Consider the following 14,459-nt stretch of genomic DNA (forward strand, 5'->3'; position numbering starts at 1 on the left):
CGGTTCTTAAACTAGCTAACCCCCTGGTGGCAGGGTTAAATCCATTTTAGGCTGCAAGAGCATGCACATGGGCGGGGGGTGGAAGTCTCAGGGGCACTCTCCTCGGAGTAACGTGTGAACGATAGCGCCGCTTCTCAGAGAACGCGCGTCCCCCAGAGCCGAGCACACGACGGGGCAGCCCTCTCGGGTTAGGAGCTTTCGGGATGCCTGCCTCCCAGCCAGACGAGAGTGGTCATATCTAGACTTCTCACGATAGCGAGGTTACTCTGTTGCAAGTGCCGCAGAACGTAGCCGGCCTCACCGGTTCATACAGGTCTTGGGAATCCGGGCTGCAGGCAGAGCTCGCGCCAGTCGTTGTCTATGCAAGTTCTTCCCAGACACGGCCTGAAAAGCGGTACTGATGCGGGCTTCTTTGGAAATAAGGGCTCCTATATGTAAACGGGCCGCCCCGTAAGTGACGTAGGCACAGAGACTCAGCCTGAGGCTAAACGGTTTACTCTTGGTGCAGACATCTCGAAACGCTCCCGACCCCCCCCCCCCGATCCCCCGTGCCATGTTGATGGACTGCAGTTCCGCACCATCCAGCGGGCTGCAAGACGCCCTCCCTGCCCTGGTGAACTTGGATCTCAGACTGCAACCCTACCTATATGTACCCTTAAGTCCCGCTGAAATCAGTGGGACTTACTCCTAGGTGAGTGCACATAGGGTTACAACCTTGATTCCCTTGAAATCAACGGAGATCTTTATGATCACCAGCTTACTGGCTTAGTTTTGGGGTCTTTCACACCAGTCTGAACTGTGCCTCTAGGTTGTTCAAGGCACAGGAACCCCGTGGCTAAAAGGCTAGCAACCTTTGTTAAGTCTGTAGGGCACGTGCTGTTAAGCAGGACTTATACAGCCCATAAAACGTTTGAGAATCATAACTTTAGGCCGTAACGCTGAGGCGCACTTACCTGGAAGTAAGACCCACTGCACACAATCAGACTGACATCTGAGCAAATTTACAGAGGATTATGCTCTAATTATTATAATGGAAAAAAAGGTCTCACCCTTCCACTCACATGTATAAAATGAGGTAAGAACGGAGGACAGAGCGCGCCTCGCAGCTTTGTGAATGAAAAGCGATTCCTGCCGCAGCCAGAAAAGAATGACCCCAACAGCCAACCGAGAGTAGGGCCCTACTTCCCTTCAGCCAATCAGTAAGACGATCTGTGCTTCACCAAGACTAAAAGCGAACAAGAAAAAAGACCGAAGCGCGTTTGCATTTGGTCTCAAGGGAAATCCATCATTAAGGCACAGTCTTTATGCTTTTTCGTCTCTCTATTTAAACAAAAATCATTTTAGTGCTCAGAGCCCCTGTCTGCTGTCCTTGAGTTACCCCTTCATGAGGGCGGGGGCTTGCCTAGTTCTATCACTACACGGGTAGGGTCTCTGCTGGATAAGGCCTATAGGAGGCAAACGGCTGCAACGACCCGGGCAGCCGGAGGGGGCAGTACAGCGGAGAGACGCCGAGCGCAGGCGAGGGAGAGGCGGATGGGGGCAAGGCCGAGGTCCGCTGGGGGAAGAGCGGCTGCGTCTCGCAGGGCGCCAGGGCCTTCCCCCCGGCTGCCTCGAGGAAGACGGCGTCGAGAAGGCCGAAGTGATGAAGGGAAGAAGCCGCCGGCGGCGCGAGAGGAGCAGCAAGCCCGTAGGAAACGGCGGGCTGGGCGAGAAGCCGAGAGTAGCCCGAGGACGGGACTGGCCACAGCACCGCCCTCTCTCCCAGGGGGGCCGGGGGGCGCTGCTGCTGCTCGGCGGGCTGGAAAGGTCGGCTCAAGATGCTCTCGATGGCGAAGGAGCTGAAGAACTTGGCACCGGCTGAGGCCGAGGGGCCGGCGGCGGCGGCCGATCCTGCCCCGGGCGAACTCGCGCGGGGCTTCTGGTCGGCGCTGCCGCACGGAGAGGCCGGCGCAAGCGGCGGCGGCGGCGGCTGCGCCTGGCTGGCCCCGGCAGCGGGCCCGGGGCGGCTGAGGCGCTTCCTGCGCCTGCGGAAGACGCCGTCGGCGAAAGTGTACTCGGAGCTGGGGTTGAGCATCCAGTAGTTGTCCTTGCCCCACGGCCGCGCTGGATCGCGCAGCACCTTGACGAAGCAGTCGTTGAGCGACAGGTTGTGGCGCACGGAGTTGCGCCAGCCTGTGTAGGCGCCGCGGAAGAAGGGGAAGCGGCCCATCAGGTACTCGTTGATCTCGGCCAGAGTCAGGCGCCCCCCGGCCGAGTCCCGGATCGCCATGGCGATCAGCGCGATGTACGAGTAGGGCGGCTTCGGGCGACGCGTGTACGGCTTGCCGCCGGGGGCCGCCGCCGCCTTGCCGACAGGGGACAGCGGCGCTTCCGGCCGCGGCGCCGAGCCCTGCCGCGGGGAGTCCTCGCGCCCGCTGGCCGGGCTGAGAGCCGCGCAGTCGCCGTCCGAGCCCAGCTCGCTCTCGGCGGCCAGCGGAGACGCCGCGCCGCCTTCCTGGTCGCTGCTGCCGGCGCCGAGCTTGCCCTCGTAACGCGGCGCGAAGACTTCCAGCTTCATGTTCGCGCCTCCAGCCTCGCAGGGGCCCAGCCGCGCTCCTCGTTGGCCCCCAGGTCGCTGCCGCCGCCTCCCCACCAGGGACGCGCGCGCGGGTGCGACTTTCCGCCCCGGACAGCGCTGATCTCAGGCAGGGCGTGCGCGACACTTAGAGGAGTTAGGATGCGCGCCTCCTCTCCGAAGGTGCGGGGCGGGGGAGGAATTAGGCGTCCCTCAGTGGGGAGCCACGGAATGAGTTCCGAGGTTTCAGAGCAACGGCAGGTGGAGGGGTGCCTGTGCTTCTGCCGTCCCGAGATGAAACAACAAAGAAACAAAACACGGGCTTCCGGCCGCTCTTGAACTTGTGAGAAAAGTCCGCAGAATCTGAATTCCGTTGGTGAAGTTTCTTTTGGGGGCGTTGGTGGGCTTTTTTCTTCTAGTGTGTGGATAAGAAGCAGCACTCTCTTCCCGTTCCCTTCCCTACACTTTTCAAAGTGGCTTCTTAGAAAGCAGAATCGATGCACTTCACTCCTACCATTTATGGACTCAGGTGAGGTTTGTTCTGTCCGTCTGTCCGTCTTTCCTTCTTCATTCCTAATCTTCCTTGCTTCCGCCCTTCCTTCCTTCCTAGAACTGTATCATTAAAGTGAGTCTGTCTCTTCTCACCTGAATGATACCTAGAAGTTTGGAAGGTCTCCTTTCCGAACTTCTGGTGTGATTGCAGTGGGGGATGGTCGACCCAAGGAAGATGCTCTTTCCCTTCTCCCACCTTTCCACCGGTTGCTTTATGTTGTTGGCTTCAGGTGGCGGAGCTGAAGGTAACAGGTGGCTGAAGAACTTTGAATCGACTTTGGAATACCTTCCTCCACAAAAATCCTTGCTGGTTCAATTCTTCTCTTTCTAGGAGTGATGGCTGCGATCTTCTTCAAAGGCTCCCAAAAGGTCAAGCCACATGTTCTTCCCACCAACATATATAAAGTGCAGGAAGCTTGGCCTGGATTAATTGTTGGCCACTCTCCTCTCCTCGCCTCCTTCCCAGCATTCGGGCTGCAAAGGAAGAAGAGGCGCGCTGAGATCCGTCCAGCCAGCCCTGTGCTGGCTTGCAAGTCGCCTGCTGGCAGGAGCCCCAGTCGAGCCGCTGCTGTTGTCATTAGTCGTATATTGTCATTATCTCTCGACTGCCAGCCCAGCCCATTATAACCCTCAGCCGGCTGGGGAGGAGGTGGAGCTACCCCCTGGGGCTGCGGGGTGGGGATCAGGCAAGGTAGCCAGACCAAAATAAAAAGCAAAGGTGGGCATCTGTCGAGCTCGGAGAATGACAGGGAAATCGACTGGAAAAGGTGGTGTGGGCAGGTGGTTGGTTTGTGTTTTGCTCTTGCCAAACCCCGCCTTACCTCTAAGGGTTCTCCCAATGGAGGAAGCCAAGGTGGGCCTTGCTGGCCCTCCCCCTCCTTTGTGCAGCAGGTTACTCTTAGTAAGATGCAGGCTGACTTATAGGTGGCAGAGTCCAACCTGTGGCAACTTGGTGCTTTCTTCTCTGCAGCTGATAGGGGAATGTACCCAGTAGCAGGCTTCTGGAAAGTTTTGCAATGCTGAGTCCAGGCTATGATGCTACACAAGCTTTGGTTCTGAATTTGGAGTCATTTATTAGAATGGAGGGCTGGACAGTTGTTAGATCGGGGACAGGCAACTGTCATTTTCCAGGTGGTAGGTTTTGAACTACAGCTCCCATCAGCCCCTGTCAGAAAGGTGAATAGACAAGGATTCTGGGAAATGTAGTGCAAAACATCTGGAGGGTACCAGGTTAGTTTGTCAAATGAGGACTAAGTTCAAACTGTTACCAAATGATCAAATTTCCTGACACTGGGGACAGAAAGATTTTGAGTATAAAAAAACAAACAAACAAATGACCAACCAAATCTATTGTGGGAGAATGGTAGCTTTGTTCACTCAGGATGGAGCTGAGTACTTGGCTCATAAAAATCTGGGCTTGAAGTCCTCTGCATTCAACTGTGTTTATAATGCTGAATTAGGCTTGCTGCAACTCTTACCCCCAGAGGACACCTTGTCTTTAACAGGTTAATGGAAAGCAGGTACATGGTCTTCTCTATGCTAGGAATAGCTGTAGTCATTAAATTTATCTAGGGCACATGCATGAGAATTGCATTACAGTCTGAAGAAAGTCTCAAATTTCTTCATATTCAGTCCAGAAAGAACATGAGATTGAAAATGCGCATCAGTACCTGAATGTGGGAGAAATCAAGACAGATTTATCTCTCTCTTGACTAAAACTGAGAAAGTCGATGATTGAAGTGCTTTTAATGTTGCCTACTTTACAGGGTTAGCATGAGGATAAACAGCTAGGAAGAAATATGTATTGCTCCAATATATTAAATGTAATTAATGGAAATGTTCATGCTTATTCCTCAGAATCAAACATGGGTGTAAATGTGCTTTTAAGAATTGGAGAGAACTAAGATCATAAAGTTCATCAGGTGATACTGGGCTGGTCTACTTGCCTAACCTACCTTACAGGGCTGTTGCAAGAATGAACTGTGTGTGAGGGGGCAAAGGCCTGAGCTCCTTGGAAGAGAAGAGGGAGAAAAATGAAATAAATACCTGCTAATGATCAAAACTTTCAAATTATTCAAGGCTTTCAAGTGTTTGAGATTCTTGAATGAAGTGCTTTCATTTTTTGTATCTTCTTTCTTTGTATAGCAAAGTGACAATGAAGCTCACTCTTCATAAATACATATAAATGTCTCAGGACTGGGTTTTTGTTTTTTTAACAACAGTATCAGTCTGCAAATAAAAGCTGCTTGAACACACAACTGCTGTTCTATCATTTTGTGCCAGGAAGAAAACGTGCTATTTTAATTTTTACAAATGACATTGCAATAACGTTTATAAATGTTAAGGTTGATCTTACAATTATTTTTTAAAAAACACTATGTCTTAAAATTTGATGTATCTTTCTCCATTTTTGCATATTTGTGAAAATGAAATGCTCACAATTTGATCCTTAATGCATTCAGCAGTTTTCATTCCTGTTTCGCTTCCAGGGATTCTGGGAATGAACTCTGCTTAGCCTTGGCTTGATTGTACCCATTCTTTGGAAAGTGATTCAGTGGGACATTCCAAGTAATTTCTGGGACCACCAAAGTTAAAACATTTGGAAACCCTGTTTGATTTCAGGGGGAGATAGTTAAGCATTTGACTAGCTCCTGGATTAAAATCAGTGGGATTTACATGTACATAATTTTAACTTGATCATTTCCCACTTTTTATTGAAGAGTGGAGTGTTAATTAAACAGGGATTTCTATGATGTCTTTTAATGTGCCCTACAGTATTTTTATCTAACCATCAGTTGCATGCTATAGTCACATACTGATCATGATCTGCAAATCTCAAAACATCAGTGGCAACTCTATCAGGGAAATTAGCCAGGATGACACCTTCCTTCATGCAAGGGTGCTGGCTGAACTAGTTTTGTGGTTGAGGTATGAGTTCTCTGTCACTCTCAAACATATTCAAGAATAAAATATGTTGGTTGTTCTAAATAAGTTTGCCTGTATCTCCATGTTGAGCACTTCCCCCTTAAATTTTAAAGGGGCTTAATGTGAATTTAGTTAAATGAGTTTAGAGTTTGTATTCCTCGGTTGCAGGTAAATCCCAACAATTATCCTGGATAGCAATTAATGAATAAACAATGCCCTGACTTAAAATGAACATCTCATGCATTTAATCACATGCACAGACACATCTCATGTAAATGATGTGTTTGGTGAATATCCAGTATTTAAGGCTATGTACAGTGTGATGACTGACTTGAGGTTGGCAATTTAGTCCATATCTGATTTTTATGTTCCAGGAGAAGAATGATAGAAACTTGTAAAATATCATGCGTCGTCAGAGTTCTTATGTCTGCATCTGCTCCTTTAGTACTGCGAAAAATCTCCTGTAGGACAAGTTTTCCACATCCAGTGTGTTATGTGCATCGTTTTCCAGAAGGGTAGCTAGGTTAACCTTTTGCAGCAAAACCAAGAAAGAGTCTTGTGGCACCTTAACACATTCATGATGGCAGGCTTCTGTGGACATGAATCCACTGGCAGGCATGCATGTGTATGTATGTATGCATAAATGCACATACACTTGTGGAGGGAAATATTGTAAGCAAGCCATAAAGAAAGCCCCAGCTATTTGTCTGAACAATTGCATGGATTGTATTCTACAGGCCATTCAGAGAACTATGCCAATGCTACAGTGACCTGTTTTCATGGGACAAAAATAAGGACATGGCATGACATATACTTAGTATTTTAAATTTTAAAATTTCCTTTCAGCCGGAGGCCATCCAGAGCTCAAGACAGACAACATATTTTTAAAAAGATTTTGCTTGTTGCTTACAAGTAAAATACTACTTTTACCTGAACGTTAATAAACAACTCTGGGCAATGCAATCTGTATTCCCCACTTGGTCCTTCCACCATGCATCCCAGCATCCCCCATAAGCAAAATCTCCTACCTTACTCTTTATGGACTTCAGCAGCTTTGTACTGACTTGTCCATTGAAGCAGGTTCTCCCTCTTCTTAGACACTCCAATCCCCAAAGGAATTTTTATTAAAGTATAATAAACATTTTTACCAGAATTTTCCCTTCTCCCTCCTTGCATTTATCTGCTTTCTCCATGTTTCCAAAAGTACATAGTGAGATGGGCACATTGCTTAACCAATAGAAATAAAGTGTGTGATGATGCTGAGGGTCATAGAGAATGGATGGATGAGCAGCTACTTCTACGGCTGCTCTTTCCACAGAACTCTACGATGCTTTACCAATAATGGTAAATTGGAAATCCTTAGTCCAGATGACCAGAAAATCTGTGCTGAAGTGTGGAAATGTTAAAACAGACTGTTGATTCTCTTCATTGTTTTGGAAATCCAGAGGTACTATACAGAAATGCTGCAACATGACAGACCGGCAAGGGTATGAAAGCTCCATGACTTCTTGTGATGTGTGAACCTGGCCATGGAGGCTATCAAAGCCAGTGGCTTCTAGTCATGATGGCTATGAGATACCGTCAGGAGCAGAGGTAGCAAGCTTCTAAACAGTTGTTGTGGCTCTCGTGTCCTAGAGTGGGGCTTCACAAGAGGCATTTGCAAAATCCCATTCTGCTGGAGGCCATTCCAAGCCTTTCCTATAGGCAACATCATAGTTTGGCCACTGTGGGAAAGATAACGTTCTACTGCAGGGGTTTTGGACTGACCCAGCAGGCCTCTTCTTACATTTCTGGTTGGTAAGCCCAGCCAGGAAACAACCCCACGGGAAGAAGGGACCTGTGTAAGAAACCGTGCTTGGCAGCAGAACCCTTTCTAATGGAGGCTTGTGGAAAGGGATGTGTTAGAGTATGTCATGCTTTTCCAGTATTCTGAAGTAAGTTGCACTTTGTAGGTCGCACAGAACATCACAATGTGCAAACCTCTCAAAGTGGTGCAGGGGTTATTGCCTGTCCTTCCTCTCACAATGGTGGTTATTTGCATACAAAAAAGATTTGTCATCTTGGGACAATAGGTATGACTAATGACAAAAAAAAAAGATGTTTCAGGGATCAGATGGAGGAAAAGGTTTTCTACCCATTATGTAAAAACAAACCCAAGAACCACATTGCAACATAGCCCAGCCCAAGATGTTTTCTGCCTGAGACCGAGCTGCAAATGTAATGTTCCACTGTTCGCCACAGTGCTCAAGGTTGGCCAGGTTTTCTGACACCTGAGGCAGATATTCTCACAAGGATTAAAGCTACAACTGTAAATCAACAAAGGCATGATAATTTGCTGCCCATTCATGATGGTCAGACTTGGCTGTCTCAAGTTGTCATGTTTACTCAAAGGTAGGGCCAGCCTTGAGACTGAGAAGAATCCATGAAACTGGTGTACAGGACTGCATCCTTCACCTTGCTAATGAGGCCCTTCTCTCCTCTTGTTCTTGTTGGTGAAGAAAAATAGAACTGAAACTAGCTCTAAACAAGAAAGCTTGGCAATATTTTAGATGGAATTGCAACAAATAAATGTGAGTGTTGTAGGCTTACAACACTGGGTCATATCTATATCAGATTCAATCTAATATAGAGAGTGCCCAAGGGGTTTTCAAAACACAAGGGCAAACCCAATTCGGTTTTTATGAAGTAACAAAAATAAAAGGTGAAACTACAGAAGCAGCCACAATTTAAAATGAAACTAAGATTGCATTTTTAGGAACACTTAGGTTGTACTCCTACCCCACTGACTCCCAAGCAAGTCCCACTGAACTTATTAGGACTTATTTCTGAAGAGATGTATATAGAATTGCGCCCTCCACTTAGTTGGGAGTACATCCCATTGATCTTAGATGGCCTTACATGTGTGTCAGCTTGCTTGGGCTCACATGCAAAGGAGCAGCAACCAGGAGAAGAAGAAGACTTAAGCTCTTCAAGCTTCTTTAGGTGCAGTCCTGTGTATTCAGTGAGATAAAAGTCCCAACACCCCACACGGCCGGCTGGGGAAGACTGGGAGCTGCAGGATTTTTTCTGTCCAAACATGCACAGGATTATGCCTTAGATACATTTTAAATGGTGTGTAGCCTAACGGGGCATTTGCACAAAAGCCTGCTGTTTATTTGGTGGTTGATGGCTATGTGTAAAAGCTAGTTTACACAGTACTATTTGTGAACAGGTTTTCAATCCCTTAAACATGTATTTGAACTGGGCAAATGTATGAAGCAAAGCGCATGACAGCAGTAGCAGCCAGCAGAGCCCTTGAGCGTGACTCAAGGCAAGAGCAGGGAACCAGGTTTGTAGGAATTGCACAGTTTTCTCCCCCCCCCCCCCCCCGCAATCCATAGCCGAGTATCAAATGGTGACTCTGGTGGAACATACTCTTGAAATAGAGCAATGCATCTGGAGAAGGTACTCAATTTGTTTTCTGCTGTCCATTTGCACACAAAAATCCATCCTTGGTTCCCCTTTGCCACAACCATTTTTTTCCATTTCTACAGCTTTTCAGAAAAAGGTAAAGAAGCCTTTTTGTCACCACTCTTAAACAATCAGGAGCAAGGAATTTGGGGGTTTTTAGCCCCCTTTTTATTTTTTTTTAAATACAGAAAAAAACCATAAATACAACACTTCACAACATTAATAATATAACATATAAAATTCAATTAATAATTGAAAAAGTAAATAATAAAGTGTCCCGCCATCCTGGAGACCAATAATACCTCTAATTAATTCATATATTATGACAATTAATATATAATATACTTCAATTATATCCATATCCCCTCCAGAAATTCATACAATCTTGGGGAGCAAGGAAGTTGTTGAGATACCCTGCAAACCAGAGCTCTACTGTTCTAGTACATTCTGATCTACCTTCTTCCTGTGTGTAGCCTTGATTTAGGGAATGACAAATCTACTGCCCCCTAAATCTGTACCTCCAAAGACAGTTGCTGCAGGACTCTTATAGCTCCAAGATGGTTCTGCAGCCTGGACAAATGAGTCATAGTTGGAAGATGCTGTTGGATTCCAGTTCCCCTTATTGCTTAGTGTTAGCCATACTGGCTGGGGCTGATGAGACTGTTGATCTAACAATGTCTGAAGCACCCAGTGGGCTAGAGCAATGACCATCAGTGGCATTTTAGTTCTGCAGGACTTGGGGGACCAGTGCATTCAGCAACAAGAAGACTTAGGGTAGTGTCCTTCTGCTTGGAGAAAATGAGGTTACACTACATAACAGAGCACCAACATCTCCTCTTTTGCAAAGCACCAACAGGGCAGGGGTTTGTGGAAGAGATGGGGAGGGGAAGAAAGAGAGTGCTTAACCCTTATCCTTCCAGCTTGTTTTCACAGGGCACCTTCCATTTACAACCTGTTTTTGCTCTGTGAGCTCCTAAGGGGGAGTGGCCCCTTGACTGTGCAACACTTTCCCAGTGAGGTCCACCTGACATTGACACGGTCATCTTTTCAGTGCCAGCTTAGGAATTTGCTCTCCTCCCAGGTATCTGACCACATACAAAGGGCTTCTTAATTCTGTTCTTTCCACAGGTGCTGATATTTTATTGTTTGTTGTTTCTAGCTATTTTGAATTTTTTTTTTTTAGTATGTAAGATATCTTGACTCCTTTTCTGGAAAATGTCTCTAAAAATGGAAATAATTATGATAATGATCATTGCAGGCCAAGGCTCCCAAAAGAGATAAAAGCAGTAGCATAGGAGAGGAGATATTTCAGAGGGAACTTAGATAATTAACATCCCCCCATAATTTCTCTCCTCACTGCAAGTTTCTCCAGTTGTAGGGGCACTTTGCAAAGGAGGCGGTTTTGTCATATCTAACACATATTTTGCCCCTCCCTGTCTTGAAGCTTTAAAAAAACTCCTTCCCTGAATGAGATATAAAACCTTTCCCAAAAAGATTGCCTTAGAAGTGCCTATGTTTGTGATAAGGTTAAGGGGAAAGGTTTCCTGCTCCCAGACTTGTGTACTTGAACCCAATGGCAGGGCTTGGGGTTAGATTTCCTCCTCCTTCCTGCTTTTGTTGTAAGTGGCAGCATAGAAGTGAGAAGCTGGTAGTCTACCTTTTGATGTTTATTTTATTACCTTTCCACCATTTGTGACTAAAGCGTACACTTTTTGTTTTGCTTCTTAGCTTCATACAAAGGATCTAAAAGTCAGTCTCATGCTGTCCATAAACAAGCAGACACCGTCCCTTTTTCACAGCCTCCTCTGATCTTTTGCCCCTCGCTATGACCGCCCTCCTTCAACCCCTAAGCTTAGTATTTTCTTAAATTTCCCTTAAGCTGTCTTCCCTCTCCTATTTAATACTATCCCCACTTTTTAATATTATTTGCATTACATTATTTACATCACCAATATTCAATGGACCACAACCCAAATCATAAATGTATAATCTGTAATGAAGTTGCCAAGTGAATCAAGTTGCCAAGATACTGAGAAATTTCCTGCCAGCCTCTGCACCAATCCCTAGAATGACTTTAAAAATTCCCCCAATGTATATGTTGTTCCACATTCCTCTCAAAAATGATTTTTCTTCCATTTCTGAACCAAGTCAAATTGGACTCAGCCTGTTGTCTTTCTATGTCAGATTCAAGTCTCATGACACTCATAATTTCCATAAAATATCTATCTCTTGTTTAGATATCTGGCAGTTGTCATCTTTTCCCAGTGCCACCTTGTTCAAAACCAGTTCCAGGTTGTTCCCAGGGACAGGATCCACCCAAAAAATAGCCCAAGAAAAGAGGCACAGGATCGAATGGGCTACTCTAAACCATACTTTCTTATATAATAGAGGACCATCACTGAACCTGACATTTTACACTGTACAAGAAAGAGGTCCCTGTCCCAAGGAGGCTGAACGTCTGAGAGTGCGGGCGGGGAAAAGTAGAGTCAGAAGTAAACAGGGAAACAATTATTTCAATTATGTACGTTTAGGCGTAGTTACAGCTGAGTTGCAGTACAGCAGTGGAGAGGAAGCTCTGGCTGAGTATGGACCAACTCACTTTTCAGTCCAATTTGGATATACCCCAAATTGTGCCGTATTTCCCCAGGTGAGAGCTCTTGCCAGCTCTGCTCTGGGCTAGTAATTTATCTACTCAGTCCCATTTTGTCTCCCAGCTGCAGAGGTGATGGAGGGAATCGGGCACAGTGTGGGGAAAGAGCATGTCTGACTATAAACGCATTTGCAGAACAAAAGTAAGAAGCACAATGGTAACTTGGCCCACTTTTGTTGTCCCCTCACCCACTGCTGGAATGTGGACTCCACCAGGTTTTGACCAAAGCAATGCAGACCCTGATAAGAAAAGTGTTCTCAGACCTGTAGAAAGGCATGGAAAATAGGGCTCAGACCCAAGGAGGGACAGAAAAGCTGGAGTTTGATATTACTCTTTTAAATCCTTTTAGTGTGCAATCCTAGTCATTTTTAGGCGGAAACAGCCCCGCATCTGACACACACACACACACACACACAGCTCCCAGCATGTACAGGCCAGTCATGCTGGGAGTTGCATTTTTTTTGGTCTAAATATTAATAGGATTCTGCCCTTAAAAATGCATTGATAAGATTTTGTGGTAAGACCACCTGTTGTGCATAAAAGTAGGATTCTACTACCACACTTCCAACATTTTACCTTTCTAAAAAGAAGGCAGGCTTCTTCAAAGGTGCCAATACTAAAATCATACTATTAGAAAAAGTATTTTATTGTATTTGTTTATTATCATAGTTATATGGTGCTTTTTTGCTTTTTGCCAGGAACTCAAGTTAGTTTTCATGGTCTGCTTTATATGCAAAGTGACTTTGTTGCTTTAATATGAAGAATTTGGGCAAGTGGACTGTATGTTATATAAAACAAATTTGTAAGTTGGTATAGCAATAGGCTGTAGGAATGCTGATAATGAATGCAAAGGTTTAGGTAATTGTCATGCTGAGTCATCCTCTATGCCAGGAAAAGCTGAATTCTGTTGCCTGCTTAAATTATGCAAATTAAGCAAAGCTTCTGCTTGTCCTGGAAAGAACATAGGAAGCTGCCTTGTCTCATGTCAGACAATCTGTCCATGTAGCCCAGTCTGCTCTGTGGCTTTCTGCCTTCTTACTGTCAGCTCTTGCTCTTTTAGCTGAAGATTATGTCACAGATTGAACCTGGACTTTCTGTTTGCAAAGCAGGTGCTGCACTACTGGTCTATAACTTCTGGAGAATTCATATAGGGACTGAAGGTCTCATTTCACAAAGCCAACACTTAGGGCACAAGCCTATAGCAATAGGCATAAGTCCCTCAACCCTTGATGATCTTATGGTAATCCAGTACAGAACAACAAGAGTGGCAGAAATTATCTCCTTATCCCTCTGCCCTTCATTTTCTGGTACACTGGACTTTTTGCCCGGCTAGCTGGACCCTCTTGTGGGGGGTGGGGGGGAGAAGGATGGATGCTAGATAGGTGTCGGGGTTTCAAATGCAGGCCTCTCCAGTTCTTCCCCGCTCCTCTCTCTGACGTTCCCTCTTCTCCTGTTCTCTGAGGTCATTTTCCCAAGATTGGAGAAAAGACAGTACATTTCTGTATGTACCAGTTGTGAGGGGTGGAAGGAAGGGGCCAAGTTCTTTCTCTGACCTGGGAATCTGAACTATTCTATGCCCCCTCAGGTGATGTCTAGGGGCCATAGGACTGCTCCTTTACAGCATCTGCTATTTCAAGTGGTAAAGAAGTGTTACTACTAAATAACAAAACCTCTATCTTCTAGCCACCTCACCCCCATACACATTTTCTTTGAGTGGTAAGATCTAGAAGTATCTATTTCCCATTCCAAATATATAGAGTGAGTCCAGCTTAGATGCTCAAGGATATTGGAATTTGCACTGAAACCGTCTACTGTTTTTGCCTGGCGCGACTGAGCCGCTTGCCCTCAGTGATGTCGTATGTCATGGCCTCAAGGGTCTGTATTTATAGCTATCACAGAAAGAGCATATAAAGTAGGTGGATTTTTCCCATCATGGATCATAACTCGCTGTCACGAATGCATGGTGCTTTCGCCTAAGCTGTATGGATGATCCCACTAGGTGTTTTCCTGCCATAGTTTAAATAGACACAGTATTGCTGTTGGATCTATGAAGATCAGCACAATCATCGGAAAAAGCTGAGTCTGTTAAATAAACTTTACATCAAAAGCACTTTGATGTCCTGTTTTATAGTACAAGTATGTTTAAAAAACCCACCCTCTAATAAAGCATGCTGGACTGAATATATTTGGTTCTTTGTTGTAAAATGAAAATTGCCCCAGGGTTTCCAGAAGTCTGAAGCATTGTCAGTGCCAGCTCCAGGTTTGTGAGCACCTGCAGGCAAAGTCCCCCCCCCCCCCCCCCCCCCCCCCCCCCCCCCCCCCCCCCCC

The 14,459-nt window shown here is 46.1% G+C and overlaps 1 protein-coding gene across 1 annotated transcript; it reads right to left on the minus strand.

Moving 5' to 3' along the window:
* Positions 1-1,414: 1,414 nt before the first annotated feature.
* FOXQ1 (forkhead box Q1) lies at positions 1,415-2,557 on the minus strand. The gene is made up of 2 exons (XM_044424555.1): positions 1,933-2,557; positions 1,415-1,857 (listed from the first exon to the last, which is right to left on the minus strand). The coding sequence occupies exons 1-2, from the start codon at positions 2,555-2,557 to the stop codon at positions 1,415-1,417; spliced, it is 1,068 nt and encodes a 355-aa protein (XP_044280490.1).
* Positions 2,558-14,459: the final 11,902 nt, after the last annotated feature.

This window comes from Varanus komodoensis, unplaced genomic scaffold, assembly GCF_004798865.1.
Source record: "Varanus komodoensis strain SLA01 unplaced genomic scaffold, ASM479886v1 scaffold14_3, whole genome shotgun sequence".
Taxonomy (NCBI): Eukaryota; Metazoa; Chordata; class Lepidosauria; order Squamata; family Varanidae; genus Varanus; species Varanus komodoensis.